The sequence below is a fragment of the Dicentrarchus labrax genome, unplaced genomic scaffold (assembly GCF_905237075.1).
Source record: "Dicentrarchus labrax unplaced genomic scaffold, dlabrax2021, whole genome shotgun sequence".
NCBI classification, from domain to species: domain Eukaryota; kingdom Metazoa; phylum Chordata; class Actinopteri; family Moronidae; genus Dicentrarchus; species Dicentrarchus labrax.
In genome coordinates this window covers 255,411-277,809 of record NW_026136721.1, presented here as the reverse complement: position 1 = coordinate 277,809, position 22,399 = coordinate 255,411, and the positions used below count along the sequence as shown (strand labels likewise).

General features: G+C 39.9%; 1 protein-coding gene across 2 annotated transcripts in view; it reads right to left on the bottom strand.

The window, feature by feature from the left end:
* Positions 1-207: 207 nt before the first annotated feature.
* The window catches only part of dipk1c (divergent protein kinase domain 1C), a 38,626-nt gene continuing 16,434 nt past the window's right edge, over positions 208-22,399 (bottom strand). For both annotated transcript variants that reach the window (XM_051385869.1, XM_051385867.1), the window contains exons 3-9: positions 12,657-12,860; positions 12,484-12,537; positions 12,138-12,334; positions 10,195-10,489; positions 7,973-8,137; positions 3,073-3,147; positions 208-2,785 (exon numbers count right to left, since the gene is read on the bottom strand). In XM_051385869.1, the coding sequence (XP_051241829.1) occupies positions 2,573-2,785; positions 3,073-3,147; positions 7,973-8,137; positions 10,195-10,489; positions 12,138-12,334; positions 12,484-12,537; positions 12,657-12,860 (1,203 nt within the window). In that variant the 3' untranslated portion in view covers positions 208-2,572. The remainder of the gene's footprint in view (positions 2,786-3,072; positions 3,148-7,972; positions 8,138-10,194; positions 10,490-12,137; positions 12,335-12,483; positions 12,538-12,656; positions 12,861-22,399) is intronic.

Genomic DNA, 22,399 nt, shown 5'->3' with positions numbered 1-22,399 from the left:
TGAACACAGAGAGTGAAGATAAATCCACTTTTTAAGTGCAAAAACATACCATTTGAGGCTTTTCTTTTCTGTTGGCACACGTTGAAAATGTAAACCGATGCCTCACTCTTCCTCTGCGCCGCACCCTGCGGGAGCGCGGTACCGTCATCTGTCCTGAAGATACTGTAAATGACAACCTGACCTGTACTGTAAGTGACTCACACAGCAGAACGTCATTACAGATTTTATTATTCAACTCAACTATACATATGAACTCAAACATGACCTTATATATAGTCTATTTACAGAAACCTGGTCCTGGAGAGACCATTTAGTCGCTACACATCTACTGTACACTGCAGGTAAGATCGTGCAGACATTAAAACAACATACAACGTGGGCAGTGACCTTTCTTTATAGCCTTCCTGTTTCAGTCCAGATCACTCGCAGACAATAAAGCTCGTGGTCACAGTTTGTTTGGTCTGCAGGGTTTCATCAAAATTTGGAGGAAAGTTAGGAAATGGGTAAAGAAATAAGCAATCAGGATAGATCTACCATGTTGCCATCTTTAAGCTGATTTCTGCTTGTGATTCCACCAGAAGGGCTGCACACACAGCTCCGCTCTGCTCCACATGGCATAGATATTACTTTTACAAATAAAACACCCTGTGCAGACTCCCAACTGTAAACACATACAAAAAGGATTATTGATTTTTATTAGGGATGTCCTGACCAAGTTACTTCATATTGAGTATCTGCTGATACCAACTCTCAATCCTATAATACAGATGCAGGGTACACACTTCAAGTACATTAAAGTCCAATGTATATGCTTCACAATTAAATAGAGAAAAATGGCCTGCATTGTTGAACTTTTTTGTTTTGTTTTTAAGGATCTGTGATCTTTTTGGTCTCGTCGCTGTCTGGAGGGAGTTTCTCTTCAGTGTTTGTTGAGTGTTTATTTGTTGTCTGTACATCTTTTGTGTGGATTACAGTGGCTTTTTGGCCCTGCACACAGAGAGTTGACTCTTAAACCCACCCTGTACATATGCATTACATTAATGCACTCCCGTTGGTTTTTCTATCCTGCACATTGTAAATATGCTGTCCAGTTTGGATCTTTCTATCTTTATCCTTATCTTTATTTATTTATTTATATTTTAAAAAGTACTTTATTTTTTGTGTGATTTTTACGCACCAACGCACCAAGACAAATTCCTGATACGTGTAAAAACTTACTCGGCAATAAACCCGATTCTGATTCTGATTCTGCACTCATTGGTCAGATCCATAAAGTTCAATACAGATACTGATCAGTAAAAAAATGCCTTGATCGGGAAATCCCTCATGTGTATTATTAAAATAACAAATATGGACAACTGTGAAGGAGTTCTGACTTATTTCTAGTTTGAAACTAAATGTTTTTGGACATCTGGATATCTCTGATTTACTGACAGCCAATGGAGCTCCCCCTGCTGGCCTTAACATAGAATGCAGGTTTAAGACACTTCTGCGTTAGATTCACTTCAGACCCGTAAATCCATTACATATACTGTCAATGGTTGAGCTTCCTGCAGCATCACTCTATAAATGTTAGTGATTTATATGTACCATCATGGATTAAGGCTAAAGTAATAATACAGATACTGTATATTATGTGGAAGAAGTTCAAAGTAGTTTGAACTGTTGAAAATCCAATCAATCAAATTAGTTTTCTACTTTCAAAAACCCAAACTGCACCTACTCTTGAAAGCCTAAAGAAAGCCACTGGTCATTTATTTACCCATTAACTGACTGACTAATAGTTACTACACCGTAATAGCTTGTCTGCAGCATTTATATTTCTGTATTTCAAACAACTGAGGTTTTTTAAATCTCACTGAGACTAACTGTAAAGGAAGAAAAAAAACATGAGGATCCAAGTACACTGGATCTATAATATACTCCTCTGATGAGAAGATATTTAAGGCATTGCTGAGCTCTCTCACTGCAGACACTCACACACTCCCTGGACAACAAACAGCAGAAATTGGGGCAACAAAATCTAGATGTTGAACCTGCTGCAGGGATTTGATGCCATTCGGACACAAGAGCGGCAGTCAGGTCCAACACTGATTTTGACGATCATCTCTAGCTCACAGTCTACGTTCCAGTTCATCCAAAAGGTGCAATGGGCAAGTTCTTTCACACCAAACTGGGAAAATCATTTCTATCATGATGAAACAGGAAAGAGACAAACTGCTGGCACAAAGTTGGAAGAACACCAATGTCTAAAATATTACTAACAGACATTTGCAGCATTAAGATTTCCCTTCATTAGAACAAAAAGGCCAAAAGTACGAATAGAGGTGTCCACATACTTTTGGCTATGTAGTTAATGTTGATGATGATAATCTTGAATATCTCCCAGAAAGGCTCCATATTTGGTGGCTCCTGGTGCCTTAATCTGCTTCCTTGGACCTAAAAAATGTGCCAAAGGGATGTTTTCTCCAGGAGGAAGAGAAGAGTCCAGGTTGAGCATTTCAGCAGGGGTCACCTTGCCCAAGAAGAACCTTTTGATAAAAATAAAGTCTTTTATGGGGATTTGACATCCTCAGAAGTTCAGTGCAGTGTGGACGTGGCCTTTCCCCTCCCAGGCCCCTCCTGCTTCCCCTGAAGCCCCTCCCTCCTGAAGGAGGCGTGTCAGGATGTTGAGGAGACGCTGATGGACGCCCCTGCCCTGACCTGTCTCTCCTCCTCCATCTCCATCCTCCTCTGCACCTCCTTCTGTTTCTGAACACTCCTGCACCGCTCGCTGCAGCTCCACCTGTTCAATAAAACATAAAGGGTTTATTTTTTTTGTTTAGAGAAAGACCAAAATCTCAACCAGAGAAACTTGATTCAGGACTGATGCACATTGTCCAAAGTCTTCACTCTAAACCTGTTGACAATTTGTACTTTATTTACCTAGTATATTCATCTGTTGCATGTCTTTCCATTCTGGGGGTCATTAGTTTACTCACTGATAGAAAAGGGGTCCTTTAAGTAAAAAGGTTGGGCACCATTGATCTAAAGAGAATAAATAAAATAAAAGTATAATATAAACAATCCTACCTGCAGTGGCAGCCCAGCTTTGGCCCCAAGCAGCGTGGGAGAAAACCACGGCCTGAAGATCTTCTCACAAATCACCTGGAGAAGAGAAGGGTAAAAAAAAAAAAAAGTGAAAAAAGAGAGGAAAAAGGAGGGAGACAGATGAGATGAGATGGAGGGATGAGAAGATGAAAAGGACAGGAAAGGAAAGAATAAGAAATGTGCAATGAGGTGAGGATGAAACAAAAGAGAGGGAAGAAGATTAGACAGTTGAGAGAAGATATTAAAAGAAATAAAAAATAAAAGGGATGAAAGGGAAAGGAGAGAAGAGCATAAAAAGCAGGACAGAGAGGAATCAAGAAGAGGACATGAATGCAGGAAAGATAGGACAGGATAAAAGATGAGAGGAAAGTAAGTTAGAAAGCAAATGAGATGAAACGAGGTGAAGTGAAAGAGGAGTGAAAGGGAGAAAATATGAGAAAGGGAAGGAAAGAAGAGGTGAAGAAAGAGAAGTAGAGTAGATAGGGAACTTGTAGAGACAGGAGGGATAAGGAAAGGTCAGGAGGGAGAAAAGAAAAAGAAAGGAAAGAAGAAGACCAAATCTTGAATATGATGATTTTTTTCTACGTCATTATGCAGACGACGCCTCGCTGTTCGTTATCAGCTACATCAGTCAGTACACACACACACACACACGCACACAGTTATAAAGACAATGCCTCCTTTCTCTGAGGAGATGATTGACAGGCGGAGGGTCATCAGAGGTCGCGCTCAGGAGACACCTGTGGAGCCTCAGATGGACCAATAGGACAGCAGCGTGTCATCGCCGTGTCATCAACACCTTCTGTCTGGTGCCGGTGTTCAGTGGGCTCTTCACTCAGCTTCACTTCTTTCTTCTCGTCTCCTTTGTTCTTCTTTTGTTCACACTTTAACCCTTTTTCCATCTTCTCCTTTTTCTGCACGCCATCAGTTCTGTTTTCAGTTCTTTCTTTTTGTTCTCTTCATCTTTGCTGTTCTACACATTTTCTCTTTATTTTGATCATTATATTTCTGTTTTCCATTTTCTCTCCTCTTTTCTCTTGTTTTTATTTCATCGTCTTCCTTTTCATTCTATATTCTGCCTTTTTTCATTTTGTTTTTTAACTTATCTTGTGTTTTTTAATCTTGTTTTCCTCATTTGAATTTTCTTTTCTTCATTGTTAATTGATCTAATTTGTAGTTTTTCCATCACCGGATTTTTAACATTTCTTCTTTTTTCTTCATCTTCTCCATCTTTTCTCTTCACCTGTAGTTTTTGCTATTGTCTTGAGCTTTCTCTTAATTATTTTAACTCCAGTTCATCTTTCTGTCATCCTTACATTTGTTTTCTTTTTTACACCTTTCTTTGTGCTCTTGCCATTCATTTATTTTATTTGCTTAATTTCTTGCATCAAATTTACTTTCTTCCACCTTCTTGCAATCCTACCATCCATCATTACCCCTCTTAGATCAATTTTTGCTTAGATTTTTTGTAAAATGTTGCGTCATCTTTCTCCTCCTGGACCAGCTTCAGATGCCGTCGTGTTTGCGCATCCTGTCCAGTCGTCACCTGCAGGAAAAACATTTTCCCTCCGTCTCATATTCACACATCCTCATCTGATGAATGCAGGTATCTTGTATCATATGACATGTGATACAGGAGCCCGCGGGGTGATGAGAGTCCGTCCGGGCGTTGTCATGGTAATGTCCGACTTGGCTTTTGTTTCCCAGACGTTTCTGACGAGTCTGATGGGACGATGCTTCAAAATGGCCTCAAGTTACTGTCTCATTTGAATTTTTTTTGTATTATTATTGTTGTTAAAACTCTTTAATTTAAATGATTAAGAAATTAATAATTTGAAACTTTGTTTATAATAATTTCTGTGAAGTTTCTGTAAAACTAAAATTTCAGTCTAATGAGACATTATGTTTTTAGACTGATTAAAATTTAGACAATATCTATAGATAATATATTATAATATAATATATAATTTTAATACCTCCTTTACTAGTAATAGATTAACCAATACTACTGATAACTGAAAGAAGAATATTGTATAATAATGTAATGTAATAATGTAAAAATATTTTTATAACTGACAATTAATAACAATAATCACAATAATAATAATAATCAGAATTCATGCTTTAAATAAAGCTAATTAACTAAAGTGCTGAATGTTATATGTTGTTTGCAACTTTCTTGATGCAGTACTTAAACAGTTCCAGAAGATGTTTTGCAAAACACAAATTAATAAATAATAAGACTAAAATAAAAATAAACCATTTTAAAAGGTAAAATATTTTAAAATATATGACAAACATATTCATGACTTAATGCTTTGACAAATTATCTCTTCTAATTGTAATGATTTTAATCTTAGACTCACCGGATGAAAAAAACCTTATTACAGTAAACAAGTAATATGGTTTGTATATTGTAGATCTTATTATTTAAATATTCAGAATAAAGCGAAATAAGTATTGTCTAAAGCAGTGGACAAGTGCACTTAAGAAAATCAAATCAGAAGTTGAATTTCTGCTCACTGCCACTCCGGACATGACAAAGTTTTTTTATATAGATATATATACAATTTAATAATAATTAAAAGAGCCTTTAAATCAATGTTTTTTTAAAATATAAAATACAATAAATGAACCTGGATTAATAATGATTTACAGCTATTTACATATTATATTTTCCTTATAGTTAAAATTAGTATTTTATACTTTAAACAATCAATTCAACAATGTTTGATTGATCTGTCGATACTGAAATGTGCTGAAGACAAGGAGGATTTTTTTATGAAGTCAAAAATAAGAATAAATTGACTTTTATTTGTTTAGCTTCTTTTAAAAAGTACTGATGAGATTTGAAGCAAAAAAACCCAACTCTTATATTTATTTCTCTAGATTTTTAGTGGGGGAGAAAGATCACATTTATCTCTCCTTCCTGTTCCAGTGAGATAAGAAAATATAAAACTATATAATATAATAAAAATGTATTAAGTGTTTATGCAGATTTCTAATAAAATATCTCTTTGTGGTGGATTCAGAAACACGATATGTCCGCGGGTTCAAGCCTCCTGTCCTCAGATCAATAATTATCATTCCACATACTTTACATCTTTACTGCACACGTAACTGAATGCTGTGAAAGATGGATTACCCAGGATTCCTGAGAAACAGACAACCCTGTAATTTATTAGCCACCTCGTTTAGAGCGAGGCGGACGCACGGCGGCGGGACTGTCGAGGCCTCAGTTTACATTTTCTACCTGAGCAACAGGAGAGAAAAACTCCTTCACAGGTAACAGAAAAGGTCAAAGTTCACAGACAAAAGAGTGCAGAGAACTCAAATCTAACTTTTGTTTTCTTGTTTTTTTACATTCATTTTTAGTAAAGCAGTTTTGCATATATAACTATATAGTGATATTTATATTTAATTATATAGAGTTCTTTTATTATTTTACATTTTCTAAAAATTTCATGGGATCATTTGTACAACAAATTAAACTAAATTATAATTCTTTTTTATATAAAAAAGACTGTATGTTTAGCCATTGTCCCAAAATAATGATTGAATCCTTGATCAGGCACCAAAAAATTGGAATTATTTGGATTTTACAGTTCAGTATAAGCAAAAACAAATATATTTTCTGTGAATTTGATAATTTGATTTATTGATTTATTTGCCCATAAATAGTAAAATGTTAACATTTTAAATACTTTATTCATCATATAAAATGCTCCGTGAGTATTTAAACAGGTTGCTGAAATGAAATGAACGAGGACGTCACCTCAACAGAAGCTGCTGGAGTGAATGCACATTTAAAAGAAAAGAATAAAAAGAAAATTAAACAAACTTCGTTGACATGATTCACAATTTGTTCATGATATTTTTATGACATTTTGTTGTTCATACACACACGTGCAAAGACGAATGCAAATTTAGTGCAAAACCAAAATAAATGATCAGAACAAACAAAGAGTTTGTCAGTTAGCAAAGAAATCCTTCAGCATTCATCTTCTAGTCTCTCAAATCCTGCTAGGAATCTCTTTCAGCATATTTAAAATATTGAAGAGGGAGCGGCTGCATGAGGCTTCGTGGTGACATGTATAGTGTGAGAGGTGGAGGGTGAGGGGACACGGGGGAGACTGACTGACCCCCGTTCAGAGCAGCACGGACAGAGCTGGTTGCTAAAGACTGTCTGTGAGATACGATTAACTTTACTGATCCCACAACGAAGAGTCAAACACAGAGGAAAAGAGTGATGAATAACAATAAAATAAACTTATGACCGTGATTGGATGATTGTAATACACACAACTTGTGTAGCATTTTACATTAATATGAATATATAAATATGAATAAATAGGATTTATAAACTGTAAGATAAATAGTGCAAAGTAGCTGTGACAGTGTGTGGAAAAGTTTTTTTTGTTGATTAAAAGAATTAAAATAAATTAATCAGAACAGTGATTAAAGGATCATTTGAATGTAGTTTTATACACTTTTTTTGTGCTTTTATTTTTATTTTCACAATCATAATTTATTTAAATGATGTGTCAACAAAACTAAAAAAACTCAATCATCAACTGTCTTTTATGAATTTCTCTAGATTAGATTTATCTCCTTTACAGTGAGATAAGAAAATACAATAACTATTATATAATAAAACATCTATAAAATAATATTTAATAACCTCAACGTCAACTCAAAATGAATTAAAATGTTGAAAATGTAAAGAAACCCCTTTCCAATAATCCATGTGATTATTCTAATGAATGATAATCATGCTAATTGCCCAGCATATGCATGTTAGCATCTTGCAGTTTCTAAAAGCTGCCGACCCAAACTGCACATTTCTAACGTAACCCGTCTTTGCGGCCCGTCTCAGTCTCACCTGCAGGTTGCTGTTGCGGCGGCGGGGGCTGCACCGGCGTTTGTTCAGGTTACACCTGGACGAGCAGTCGAAGAAGTTACAGTCGTCGTCGCTGCTGCAGTTCTGGTCGAGGATGTCCCTCATCTTCGGCTCAAAGAACGCCATGTCCACGTCAATCGCGACTACCTGCAGGGGGCAGCACAGAGACACAACCTCAGCCGGGTATAAGAGGATATATCAGGCTTTGATTGGTAGTGGATCCTTTGCTCGTGCAGCTAATGTAAGCTGACTTAGCCCAGAGGTGGCAGGAGCTAAAACCAACATAAAAACACCTCGGTACATTACCAAACTGTTGGTTTTTTACAGGAAATATGTAAATATGAGGAAGCATACAGCACCTTGATTTCCGTATCACTTTATTTATTAGATTTTTTGTCTATAAAATCCGTGGAAACAAACACTGGGCTGTAGCTGCTGCAGTGGCGGACCTTACAGCAGCTCTGGTTTTACAGCAACATTTAACAGTGTTGGCATTATAAACAGGGACTTGTTAAATCTGTTCCATGTCAACACTTTTATAGGACCGATCCTGCTAATACCATAAGAACAATAATGAGCCTCTGGTTTACTTGACATTTGTTGGAGCTACAAACACCACATTCTGCCTCTGTGTTTACTGGGTTTCTTCTCTTTTAACTGCTCATTTTCCACTAATCATCAGTCCGATGTGTGAGAGATAAAATAGTTTAGATTCAGTTGTGATCTTTGGCTGGAGGCCGGTACAGACCTGACATGGTGTTGAATAATGACAGTCTGCTGCATAAACTGTAAAACCATCTGATAACGCTGAGAAAACAACTGCAGACGTTTGCTTGACTTTCCCAGCGCTGCTCTGTCCAGACACCGGTGACGCATTTAAACTCTGCTCTGATTTATGACTGAAGGAAAACTTTTCTTTGGCTTTTATTTTTAGAGCTAAAATAAGCAAACTTTCATTTTAAAATTACAGATTAATAATGAATGATGTTTGACTAGAAAGTGATTAATGTTGGGCTCCACCTCAAAGAAAACATGTAGCTTTATTCTGGAAACCCATCGCTGTTGTTTGATGATACGTCTTCCTCTGTGTGCTGGTCGTGAAGAGATAAGACACCTTTCAGATCGCTATAAACAGGTATCTGCACATGAATGTAGGAACATGTTGCATTGCATTTCGGCCTCTTTTGCTCTCCATTCTTGTTTATAGATGTTCCTTTATTTTTAAGCATGCTCCGTGTACAGCTGAGTAGAGTGACTGAAACTGCTCATCTACGTCGGTGAATTAAGGATTTATTTCCACCAAATCAGAGTTAGTGATTTCATTTCTGTCCACTTTGAATGAAGTTACGACGATCTGAAGGTAAAATGAGTGTTTGTGTCTCTGGAGTCTGGTGGAGAGTGATAGTGATATTACGGCTGTTTGTGGTTAAACTAAAGGTCTATCTCTGTAGGGATCCTTTCCATAATGCTGTCAGACACTGACAATAACAACCTGAGTCTGAATAATTCAGATTGTATGTACCAGTGTCAGCTGGTGCTCAGTACTCTCGTCATCTTTAGTTTGTGATCAACTCAACATTATAAAATGGAGGGCAGGCCAGTCTGAGTTTAAAGTGTTTTTTTTTATCTCCAACAGAGAACGGGGAGCAGAGCAGAGGGAGTTCTACACGGCATAAAGTAATAAAGTATCATAAGGTATCTGGCCTCTAACGAGGAAATGAAGTGTGCTTTTTAAGTAGAGTTAGTGCATTAATAATGCAGAGATTTATATAGCAGATGACCTTTTCTAACTTGTTGGAGGACTTTAAGGTGAAGGGCTCTCCCTGAACTGCCGAGCTCCTCACGGACTGTTTCAAAAGGTGAATGAAGATTTGTGAGTGTGTTATATACAGAATGACCTTCTCTTTCCCAGCTGCAGGGACACACCTTCTGCTTCAGCCTGAAAAAAACATCTCTTCAAGAAAAACCTCACGTAATCCACTGTCCGCGCTCCGATTTCCATCTCCACTCTCTAATAGCTTTTTTAAAAATACATCCTTTTATCTCTTTTCTCCCACCACCCTTGCTTTTATTCTATTCTGTCAATGTTCATTACAATCACAGAAAACATTCAGACGTGCTCGGTGTTTTCCATTGTGAGTCACTCTGGAGCCGAAGGTCATCGAACTGCCTTAAAGTGAATCTAAACTGAGAAGAGAACTCACCGTCAGGTCCTTCCTGATGGCAAAGTTCTCTGGTTTGATATCGCAGAGGTGCAGTTTGTGGGTGAAGTCGTTGTCAAAGTGCCACACCATGTCCAGAAAACTCAGCGCGATGTGATGCACCATCTCCCTGGCGGTCCACCTCCCCTGCGCCCCCTGCAGCCCAGAAACAGCCACGTCCTCCAGGGAGAAGATGTTCTGGTCCCAGGCGTGTCCGGCAGAGAGGTACTCCACGGCGTAGAAATGACCGCAGGAGCCCAACACCTTGGCCACGTGGGTGCTGAGGTCCTGCAGCACTCTGGAGAACAGAGGATGGGAGAATGATACCAGTTTTAATGGCCAACGGGACAAAGTGAGAGTGATAATGTGGTATTTTATTTTATAGAGTGTCTATTCTTTATCTTTGAGGTTGAAATGTGATGATGTATTTCTGTCACTGCAGCCAGATTTTGGTACAAACATCAAAACATTCCTGAGCAGCTACACAGGATGAACTTATCCCACTTTCATATTGTTGTGGGCTCAGAGCTTTAGCCATGCTAGCAGCATAGCTCTAGATATGGCATTTTTACCTTTACTGTGTCATCAACTTACTGCTGTTATTATTTATCTCAACACAGTTTAGAGTAATTAGCCTCATTCTCTAAGTGGAAACACTTTGTGTGAGCTGCAGGCTACAGTAGATTGGTGTATGAGCTAATATCACACCCCGTACAGGTCACACTAATCCACACGAGTGCGTTATTCCCCTCTGTGTTGTCATCCAGCCTCCTCCCATCTACCGCACACACACACACACACACACACACACACAAACACAGTTCTTTTTTTACATCCTTAACTCCATTTGTCACTGCAGCTCTGTCTGCAGGCCTCCAGATAAGCAGCAGCACAGGTCACCTCGCCTCGTCGCTTTTATTTTTGGACTCGGTGGAGTTTTGGCTTCCAGCCTGTTGGGCTGTCTGAGCGTCTGTGCCCTCAGACTGAAAACAAGCTGATGTCTTTCTCTTTTCGTCCTCCAGCTCTGCCCACAGAGGTCCTCACATTTTTGTGGAATTCGTGGTACGAGAGAACTTTCTACACGGCTGCATGAATATAGAACATCATATTTTCTTCTTTACTCCATATGGTCTTCATTTTAATTCCCTGATACTGTAGAATGAATATGGAGGGCAGGACTCCTATCAGACACGTGTAGTTTACACAGATAAAGTACACTGAAATTATGACAACTTTCTGTTTCACTGCGCACCAAGCCACAGACTTTTAACTTTTAATCATGAAAGTGTTTGTTAGACCGCACGACCAAGTCGATCCGATCGATTCCCTTCGGAGGAGTTTGTCAAAGAACAACATGTAGAAATGCCACACCCGTATGTGCTGTGCTGACTCTGTGCCGTGTCCTCGGCTGTGTTACTCTCTCTTGCCTTTAAGTTGCATTAATATCTGCTGCTGTTGTGGTCTGGGTAGACTAATGTGCTGTTTTAGACCAACTCAGTAAAATGTGCAGTGTTTTTTGGGGGTTATTGGTCAGCGCCTACAGCATATTGGTCCTGTGTACTGTCTGTCTACCTTATAAACACACGCAAAACCCTTTTTATTCCTATGAGATGTACGACTCAGGTCCTCTGTGAGCTCTGGATAAATTAATGTTAATTTTAGGATAGAATGATACAAAATGTGATTGTAAGTCAGAGTGAAATGCTTACAGTTGAGTAAGCATGAATTGCAAAATAATTAAGTTTCTCCATATCTGACGCCCCGGCGCCAACTGACCAAATCTCTTTGAAGCACACTTCCTTCTTTTCTCGCTGTGTTAAAACCTGACTTTAAAAGTTGTAAAACTGTGTGATATATCCTGATATACTGCACTGAGAGCTGCCCTGAATTTCAAATTCACCACTTCAGGATATTGGAGGGGCAGTTATTCCCTGTGCGACTCTTACCTGAGAAAGGTGTACTCCTCTTGCTGCAGCAGGGACCACAGAGAGGTCAGCTCCGCTCTGGAGTAACTCTTGTCTCTGTTTTTCAGCTTCTTCCCCCAAAGTTTGGCCAGATAGCTGTTATTTCCTCCTCCTCCTCCTCCTCCTCCTCCTCCTTCCTCATCCTCGTCTTCCTCAGCCAGGCCCAGAGAGTTTCGCACCTGAGATCAAATGAGAGGAAACTTTGGTACGCAGAAATGTTTAAAAATGTACTTTACACACATGAGAGTGAATCCTCTGTAGAGAAGTCCCTCCAAGAAGTTGTGATTTCAACAATTAAGGAGAACACGTCGAAAACATGTGGACTTACTTCCAGAGTGGCGTAGAAAACCACATCGAGAGGGGAGAGCTCCTCGGCTGTGTCCTGTTGGAGAAAGAAAATCAATGGGGATCATTTATTGTAAATTATTTACAATGTACTTTGATTTGGAGCTAAGTCGAGCATCACTGGACCAAAACTAAAAGTTCAAAGACAGACGTCACCTGGTAGTCCAGTATTCCCAGTGGCTCGTAGGAGGAGAAATTCTCCAGTTTGGACTTGAGGATGACGGGGTTTCCTCTCCAGCGCGCCTCGATCACCTTCTTCCCATTCTCGTAGTACAGGCAGCGTTTGTACTCCACCAGGCCGAGCACACACAGATCCTCACACATGTCCCCCGTCACCGAGCCCTCGCCGAACTCCAGACACTGTACGGCAGAGCGGGAGGGACACACAGACCACAGGACACCTTAAATACTAAGCAATAAACTGTTGGGGCTACCAGTCACTGTGCTGCTAGTTTAATTCCACAGTTAAATATGTGAAAATGCACAATGAGGTGTCCAGATAAAGGAGATTAATAGACCGACATGTGCATGGGGACATTAAAAGTTCACAATTGTTTGCCGGCACAACATCTAACCTTGCAATCTGTGCATTTGAGACCAAACCACAGTGGTACCGGACCCCTCAGTGTCCTTTAAGGAAGTACTGGCAGCTGTGGGGGTGTGACGCAGCGAGGAGATGCTGTTCGTTACAGAGCGATGGCGGCTGTGAAAGAGGTTAGCACGGATGCTACTGGCCTCAGGTTTTATCAGAACTGGATTTGTTCAATGAAAGAAGAGCAAAGAACAACACTGAAGACTTGTGACATTTCTCCTGACTGACTTCAGTAAGAGTTTGACTACGTTATATGGTTCATTAATCTGATTACGTAATCAGTAAGTATTTCATGGCAGTCCATCTGATAGTTGTTGACATGTTTCAGTCTGTAGCAAGGTGGTGGACCGACCGACTGATATTTAGGGATGAACTAAAGGTTCAGTCTCCTTGCTGCTTGTTCTGATTTACAATAATTACTGCTGTTCACATGTAGAGATTATAATCAATCAATAAATATCGTAAACAAGTAACAACTAGTTGACTAGGAGAATCTTTAGTTGGGGGAAGCCGTAACTCAAACACAATGATTCCTATATTCAGGTGATTATACACAAATGATAACACACCCTATGAATATAATATTCCATTTCTGACAATATATCTCTAACTGAAGTCTTTAGTTGCATCATGAAATGTGTTTTTACATTTCAGTCAATGTGGGGAGACGTCAGTAAGTGTTTCAACCAGTTTCATGTTATTCTCTTAGCAGACAGAACTAACACATCATCTCTGGTTGTTAATGGAAAATGAAATAAAAAAAAAAACTTCTTTTATAAAATGCTAAAAGTACGACAAGGTTATTTTGGCTGTTTCTCTTTATGAGATGAGTTGATTCTACGTCTCAGTGAACACTGAGCACACTCAGATACGTATATCCTGTCCTGAGCAGCGTCTGAAGGGGTCCGTGTCCAGAGGTGTGAGGGATGAGGTTGAGGATTACCGTTGTTCTGGTCAGGGATTACCCAGCTAATCCTCGCTGTGCCCACATTCCAACACAAACATCAGTCAGTAAGGAGCTCAGACACTAAACCCAGACAAGCTTCACAAACACCTGCCGGATCGTCACTGTTGGTTTATACCAGCAGTGATGCATCCGTCAGCCCTTTAACCACACTGCTGTGCAACGGCAAAAAGACCTTAACTTCAGCTCTGCTCAAGAAGAACATCAGAACATTCAAGATGGATGTGGATGAATATCAGTTGTTTTTTGGAGATAATAGTTGGTTTTCTTTTCTTAACTTCCAAACCTCCAGAAGGCATTAACATCAGTTACAATAAAGTGTTAAAGAGAACTGTTGCAGCTAGTTTTTAAGAACTAGAGGTATATTATAATATACGCATTAGTTAAACAAGTCATTATTTAAATAACTTCACTAAAAACACAAAGAATTGCCACATTCCCAATAATCTGCATGCAATTCATTAATCTGGACAACAAAACAAAGAAAACACTCAACACAACTTACTATAAGGAGTTCAATCACATCAGATTTTACATGTTTTATGAAGGAGTGTTATCATCAAACATCAGGATTTAAATCATCAGTCTACACCAGAGTCAACGAGGTAATATGAGTCGAAAGAAGAGGCAGGAAGTGTGACGGACAGAAAGACAGGCAGACGTCCACTGAGGAAGAAAGACGAGCAGACAGATAAGAGAGACAGGTATGCAGACAGGGTTAATTGGCCTGAGAGAGAGAGAGAGAGAAAGAGAGAGAGAGAAAGATGACAGCAGACTGGTGACAGATGATCCTCCATCTTTTCAGCATCAGACAGTTAATATGTTGAAGGGGAGAGTTTAGATAACGCGGACAGTTAGCCCTTCATCTGTTTCCTGAGCCGTAAACATCTGCAGATGGTCTATAAATCTGAGACAATGTTAATATTTCAAAGTGCAGCTGGATTCTTTCTGGTCCCGAGGAGGATCAGCTGCTTCCACACGGGCCAGACGCCGTTTCATACGCCACACCAGCAGGTTCACGTCCTAAGTCCCGCCCCTTTCTGCTCTGTACTTGCTCTGTATGCTATGCTAAGCTAATCTATGCTGAAAAGACACAACCACATTTTGAATGTGGTTAAAAGATAAGACAGACATATATATAGTCACATCTTAAGTTAGTAATACGATACACTGTATACGACGGTTTCACCATAAACAACATAAAGACAAAGAGTTCAGTGCTCAGCTGTCTCCTTTAATCTCCGTCTGGTTTCTGCTGCTCTCATTGGACCGTTCTCCTCCCTCAGATAAAACCTGGAAGTGTTTCTCCTGATCTCAGGTTGTGTGTGTGTGTGTGTGTGTGTGTGTGTGTTGATGGACTCAACGGGAGTGGGAGGAGAAGTGTTGAGAGTCAAAGGAGACGTTGCAATTATCCTCCCCCCTCCTCCCTCTGAGTTGCTAATAGTTCCTGCTGTCTCTCATCACAGTGTGTGTGTGTGTGTGTGTGTGTGTGTGTGTGTGTGTGTGTGTGTGTGTATGTGTGTGTGTGTGTGTGTGTGTGTTATTACTATACTTTTAAGTGTTAATCACTGTACTCTTTCAGTGGTGGTATTTGAGTATTTCATGAATTTCAATCTTAATTTCTAACACAAATCCACGAGAATCAAATAAACCAACATAGGGAGTAGTGTGGGATTAACTGGACTCAACCAATTCAGAAAATACACAAAAAACTAACAAAAATGACAATAAAAACACATAAAAAATATGGAAAATACAATCAAAATAGAAAAACCTGATGAAAACACAGCAAACTCAGATCAGATTTATTTTTTCTTCTTCAAATCTGTTAACAAACTAATTCTTACACATCTCACTGCCACCATATTTTCATATCTTCAAGCTTCAAAGGTGAGGTTGAAGCGAGGGAGTTGTAATCTGCATCGTCACAACCAGATGTCACTAAAGCCACGCAAAAAAGATAAAAAGGTCTCCAGGCAGAGTGTGTAACAACTCTTAGATACCGCACTGTAATACTGGGGAGGAGATAGACAACGTTATTGAAATAGTTCCAGCACATTTCTCCCTCAGCACAGAGCCAGGCTAGTTGTTTCCCTTCACTTCCAGCCATTATGCTAAGCTAGGCTAATCATATCCAGATTTCAGCTTAATGAGATATTAATATCCATTTGAACATCTTACTCTCAGACGGACAAACGTTTCCCAGAATGTGGAACTTTTCCTGGAAGTTTCTGTACTCTCAGGATTCTGTCCAGCAGTCAAATGTACGCAGATCAAATGTACGCAGATCAAATGTACGCACATCAAATGGAGCAAAAATGAGCTTTTCATTGGAGCCGTAATAGTTTAAAAATGAAGTTCACATGGATTCATCTGTGGTTACAGCCCCGCCCTTAGAAACACACACAGTGGCATCAACAGACACCTTTTGATTTATAGCTTTTATAGCTTCAACCTCAGAGACCTGCACATGTGGTTTCTCCCCAGTGTCCACTTTAGTTCAGCTCCACACAGAATCCTTTTCGCACTGATCATTGTTATTCTTAAAACCTGCCTTAAATGTGCTAAACTTGAGATATTTTCATCCTGGAGCGCCTCGTCCGCCGGGAGCAGACGACTCATTCGTTACGAGGAGGACTGGGGGTCTCCCAGTGGACTCGGACATCTGCAGAGTCTGGTCTTTATTCCAGCGCTGTGAGCTCTGCAGCCTTCACATATCCGCTCTAATTCCCTGGATTTCCTCCGCCTTGCATCACATCACACTCCAGCTGCTTCCTCCTCCTCCGACCCTGCAGCCTGTAAACTTTCCCACAGTGCACTCGCTGCTGTGTGAGTGTTTGTTCTGCATGCATCTGTGAGTGTGCATACGCTAAAAGGTTGCACACACAAGTGCTAAGTGAGATCATTTTGGAGGAATATTTTTAATGTTGGGAGGAAAAAAAGAGATGTTCTATGTTACTATATTACTGTTAGGATGCACAATGCAGGGACATGTAAGGAATTGCAAATATTCCCTAATGTTGGATCTGGAACTTTTTTCATTACACAAAACATAATATAATATAACAAAAGACAAACAATAATAACAATATTAGATTGCAGACGAGTGAAGTCCAGCTGAGAGCAACATTTTTGTCCTGAGCCCGACTGAAGCCGGCAGCCAGAATATATAAATGATTGGGTTTTTAATGGATTGTCTCCAACTTTGTTTCAAGTATTAAAGGAAAACATGTATTTTTCAACCTGGAGCCTATTTTCCCAAATGGGGACAACAAAAAAACACATAACTGCCGACAATGTAAAATCCTTCAGGGCAACTGGGCGCCGTAAACATCAGAATTTCAACCTTAAAGAAAATACAAATCAGAAAAAGTCTTTCCAACAATCACCAATGTTGAATGTAAAATAAATTCTTAATTCACCAGTGTAGATGTGAAAGTATTTGTGAGCAGCAACGTAAGTTAACGCTGAGTCATAGGAACAAATACACCGTCAAAGTCCGTCCATTAGAAGTTATTTTTGTCCCAGACGGGCTCAGATTGATGTTATTACATTATTATTATTATTAGGATATCAGTGTGTTTCATGTCTGTGTGTTCACATTTTGCCTTCACTCAGTATCTGCCTCACGTCTTTCAGTCCAGCTTTCTCCTGTAACTCCTGTAATCGGGGTTCAAATGTCGCCATAGTGAATATTTTACTCCTGCTGGGACATTCCTCGTTTGTTCTGGGATGGTGGTTTTCGGCCCGTTATGCATCCAGCAGCAGCCGGTGTGTGCAGATGTTCACCCAGTGGCAGTTTAGGAAGCTTCCAGCGCTGACAGTAAACACTGTCTGTCTCGCCGGGTTGGATCTGGTGACCGGCAGCGAGTGCCAGAGTCCAGACCAACAACGTGGATTCAATTAAGAGTCTGTCGGTCGCTGTCATCGGAATCTCGCGTCGACGCCAAGTCTCAGAGTTGATTCATGCCAGCTAACGACACACCGATCCAGAGTGTTTACTTGGCCGACTCCCCTCGAGCTAACGGCAGAAACAAATGAGCTCCAGACTGAAACATTGAGGTCTGCTAATGAACTCTGGGTCCGTTTGCCAAACTGCAGCGCCACCGCAGAGGGAACCAATATGGTTCCACATATTAACCCTGGATTCTTATTTCATTATTTTTACTTGAGTGTTTCCAATCGGGGACATTTTCCTTTCCCTCCACTCAATTTCAAAGAAACATATAGTTTTTATTCCTCTGCAGCTCCTCAACATTCATTTAATTAACATTTCTCTTTTTTTCTCATATTGTCATCTTCCTACTTTAATTCTCTTCAGCTCTGTCCTTCCTTCTTTGCTTTATTCCTTGTTGTCTTATTTCAGGGTTACCTCTGTTTTCCTACATACAGGACAGCACCTGCTCACAAATGACTACTATTGCACAATTAAAGGCTGTGAATCAACTGTAATCAGTCCTGCTTTGTTCTCAACCACTTTTTATTGTAGTTGATTTATTTTATTAAACGTCTCTTTCCTTTATTGCTGTTCCAGACTCTGCACAGGTGTTAGCATTTATGCACTTTTTATTATTTATTACTCTTTTATTTTTATGTTAATGTTTTTTTTGAGTCATCTCTGGCACCAGAATTTCCTTCAGGATTAATAAAGTTATATCTTCACTTTCACCTCTTTCCGTCCCTCTTCTCTCTCTTTAGCTGTTTTTTTTTTTTTTTTTTTTACATGTTTTTGTCATTTTCTTTTCTTCCTTCTCTCCTTTCTAATTTCCTCCTTCCTCCCTTTCATTAATTTCTCCCTCTTTTCTTCCTATATTTCTGTTTTGTCTTCCCTCGTAATGTCCTACATTCCCTTCTTTTACGTATCTCTTTCCTTCCTTCCTCTCCAATTACTTTTACAGTTGACAGTTGATCTTTCTTAAACTTCAGTAAAACTGTGAATGCAGTACTGTAAGAATCCCGCTGTTGCGTGCACTCGGATGTATTACAGTAATACTTTAACTCCAGTGGGTGAAGTCTTTCCTCAGTGAAAGCTGAGACGTTTCGGACGGTTTCGCTCACAGTGAAAGGCGGCCTTTGTTGTTCGGCTCTCACCATTACATTCCATAATGGTAAAGCCCGAACACACAAGGAACATTAAAACGCCTTAATGACATTCCTGTGTGTATCGAGCCCAAAAGGCCTCAGCCAGACGGCCGAGCGAGCACCGCCGCAGCAGAGTGCGAGAGGCGTTTGTAACAAAGCTCGAGCGGTTTGTGTAGAAAACGTTTTGTCTGAACTTGCCAAAGCTGGAAAGCCTTTTCTGGAATTAGGAGCCTGAAGCATTTTCCTGAAAACTACAAACAAATGAAACACATTCTTAAGAAGAAAACAAAGTGAGACATTTATAGTATACAAAAGATCTTCTTTAAAATCTTTTTAAAGTACAGTGGGTACATCCTTGAGTCAATGAAATGACAGACTAACCTTTAAGAGGCTGGATTTTATTAAACTTAAAGTCCAGCTGAAACAGAAATCAGAGACATGTTTGCTTCTGCACATTTATGTATTTCCTGTAATAACAGTCAGTAAGGAAAGGACCACAAGGTGTTACGTCCCCCTGACTCTGTCGGGGGGGAGCTCCCAGTGAACAGCAGGTCCAGACCGGGACTGAATGCAGCATCTGATGCTGACGGAGGACAGTTTGACTGCAGGAAATAAAGGACTGAGGGGGTTTTATTGCTGGTTTTGGTTAGCTGCTAACTAACTACAATTAATTCATTTCTCCCTGATCTAGAATAAGCCATTTTTATGTCCGGAGGGAGTGGATCCAATTCTACGTTTGTTCTACGTTTTAATTAGAACATTCAATTACTAGTTGGAAGTTTAGTGGTGGCACGTTTGAAGTCATGTGACCGTTTTAAATGCTGTTGTTTTTTAATAGTCTAACGTTAGTTTCTAACCTCTGACGATCACATTTACAGTAACAGTATGTCCGTCAGTGTGAGGTAATCAACAGAATCAGTTTGATCCATCAGAATAGAATATAAGGTTAAGATGAACAAAACATGTAAGTATCATAAACATTTGCACACCAATGGAAAAACCCCATTGTCTCTTTGTGGGTCGATGCTAACTTCCTGGTTGGACTACGAAAAGACGTCATCCCTGCAGCGCTCCACAGAGAATCACATTAAGTAAAAAGTATCACCCCATCACCCCTAGCCCTTGAACGGGCGACAGCGAGTGATTCATCACTAGTGACAGGAGGTCAGAGGTCAAGTGCAGTAATGTACAGTATTCCCACGAGCCTGCAGTGTAAATCAACACTGCAGAAGTGTTCTTGTTGTGCTGAGCAGGCTGAAAGCTCCGAGAACAATAGTGTGATTTTTACAGCCTGTGGGATGTATGAGGTGTGGGCTGAATGGCTTGTATTCACCACTGCATGTGAGTGAAGTCTATCTGCACACACACACACACACACACACACACACTTGGCGTGGGTGGACTGGTTGCCCTCAAGGTCAGTTCACTGGAAGTGTATGCTGAACTCACAGCTGGTGAGTCTGCACCGCCGTTTCCCTGCTAATGAACACACAGTATGCACACTCACACGTACACGCCCTTTTCCCCAAAACACACACGTAAACTTTGCACCGAGCGATTTGGCGGCAGTTGGCCTCAATAACACGCCAAACGATCAGGTGCCTGTTCTTTACAGCTGCCGACTTAATGAGGCGCTAAACCCACGTGGCCAGTTATTGGGCGACTGCACTCGTCCGTCAGCTGATAAACAGCAGCTCTCGCCCTGATGTCGCTCCATTTAACTGTGGTAGAACATGAAGGAGGCGGAGGAGAAGTAAAGAGGGGAGAAAAATGGCTGCCAAGGAGTCTGCGCTGAAGACTCTGTAATATTTAGTAGGAATAAGCGAGTACACTGTTGTCATCTGTTAAATTATCTACATTTTTATCACCAATCATAGCAGTCCGACACGTAAAATGAGCCAAGTGGTTTTGTTTTGAAGGAGGAAGTTACTTAAAAACAAACAAATATATTGCCGGACTCGCTGGCCAAGTCGAAGCCAAGTCTGAGACAGTTTTAAAAATGTTGTGACTGAGAGGAGACTCGAGCACTACAGCAGTGCAGAGGTCAGCCCCCTTTAACGTGGACAGTTACACATTTCTGGGAAGGAATTCTGCGTGAGGTTCCAGATTGTTTGGACTTGCAGGTTTTTAGCGGCGAGCAAAAGAAGAGCTTCAGTGGAACAAAATAAAAATACACTCAGCAGTCATGTCTGAGGAAGCTTTTTAAAGGCGGGGATTGGTTAAACGGAGCCGGAGGCGATATAAAGCCAATGAAATCAACAACAAGCCTGCATGCAACCACTCACGCAGTGAAACACAAACACATAAAATACATAAATCACTTAATTTTTCTTTATCAGTTGCTATCTGTCCCTGCAGGCATCACTTCATATTTGTACTAGCAAGGACTAAATAATAATAGTGATTAAAGAAACATGTCTGGAGGCTATTTCTCTGGCAGTAAAAACAGACATAAAGTAGCTGCAGAGACAAACGTTGGTATAGTTATATTCACAGGATTAATGCATGCAGTAATGTCAGCTGAAATGTTTTTTTTTTCCAAAATTAGAAACATTTGAGGACAATAAATACTTTTATATATATATATATATATATATATATGTTTTGCACATTTAGATCAAAATTGCAGATAATTAACATCACAGCCTTTTTTTTCCTGTCTGCAGCTGGTTTCACTCATTAGTTTCTATGAAAATCGATATGATAATATTAGTTATTAGGCCTCCACCAGGTCGGGTAACCTGGTGGAGGCCTACTAACGTTAGCTCAGCTTGTTTCTCTGATAACTTCAAATCTAGAGTTAAAAATCACCAAGATCTAAACAGTGGATGGTAACAATGTGGCTTCAGACTGGATCAACAGTCAATGTATGACAGCTTCTGGCAGACAACCACAACGCTGACGCAACTCAACGACATATAGAACATAGAATATGTAGATGATTTGTAGTTTATGGGTCAATAACGCTGGTTAAAAGAACATTTATAAAGCTGATCCACATAAAAACAGACAACTCCCACACTCACACATCTGACGGAGAGCAACGGTTCATCAGACTCATTCATACGACTGCAGTTTGTCGTTTTAGCATCCTTTAGAGAGGGTGAATATTTCATGATCCGTAGAATATTTTGACACAAAGATGCAATTAGAGAGCTGAAGCTGCTTTGTGCTGACTCATGTTATGGCTGCGGGCTTTAAAACCTGTCAAAACTCACATTCAACCTCACAAAGAACACTCCTGCTCATCTTAAAGAGAGC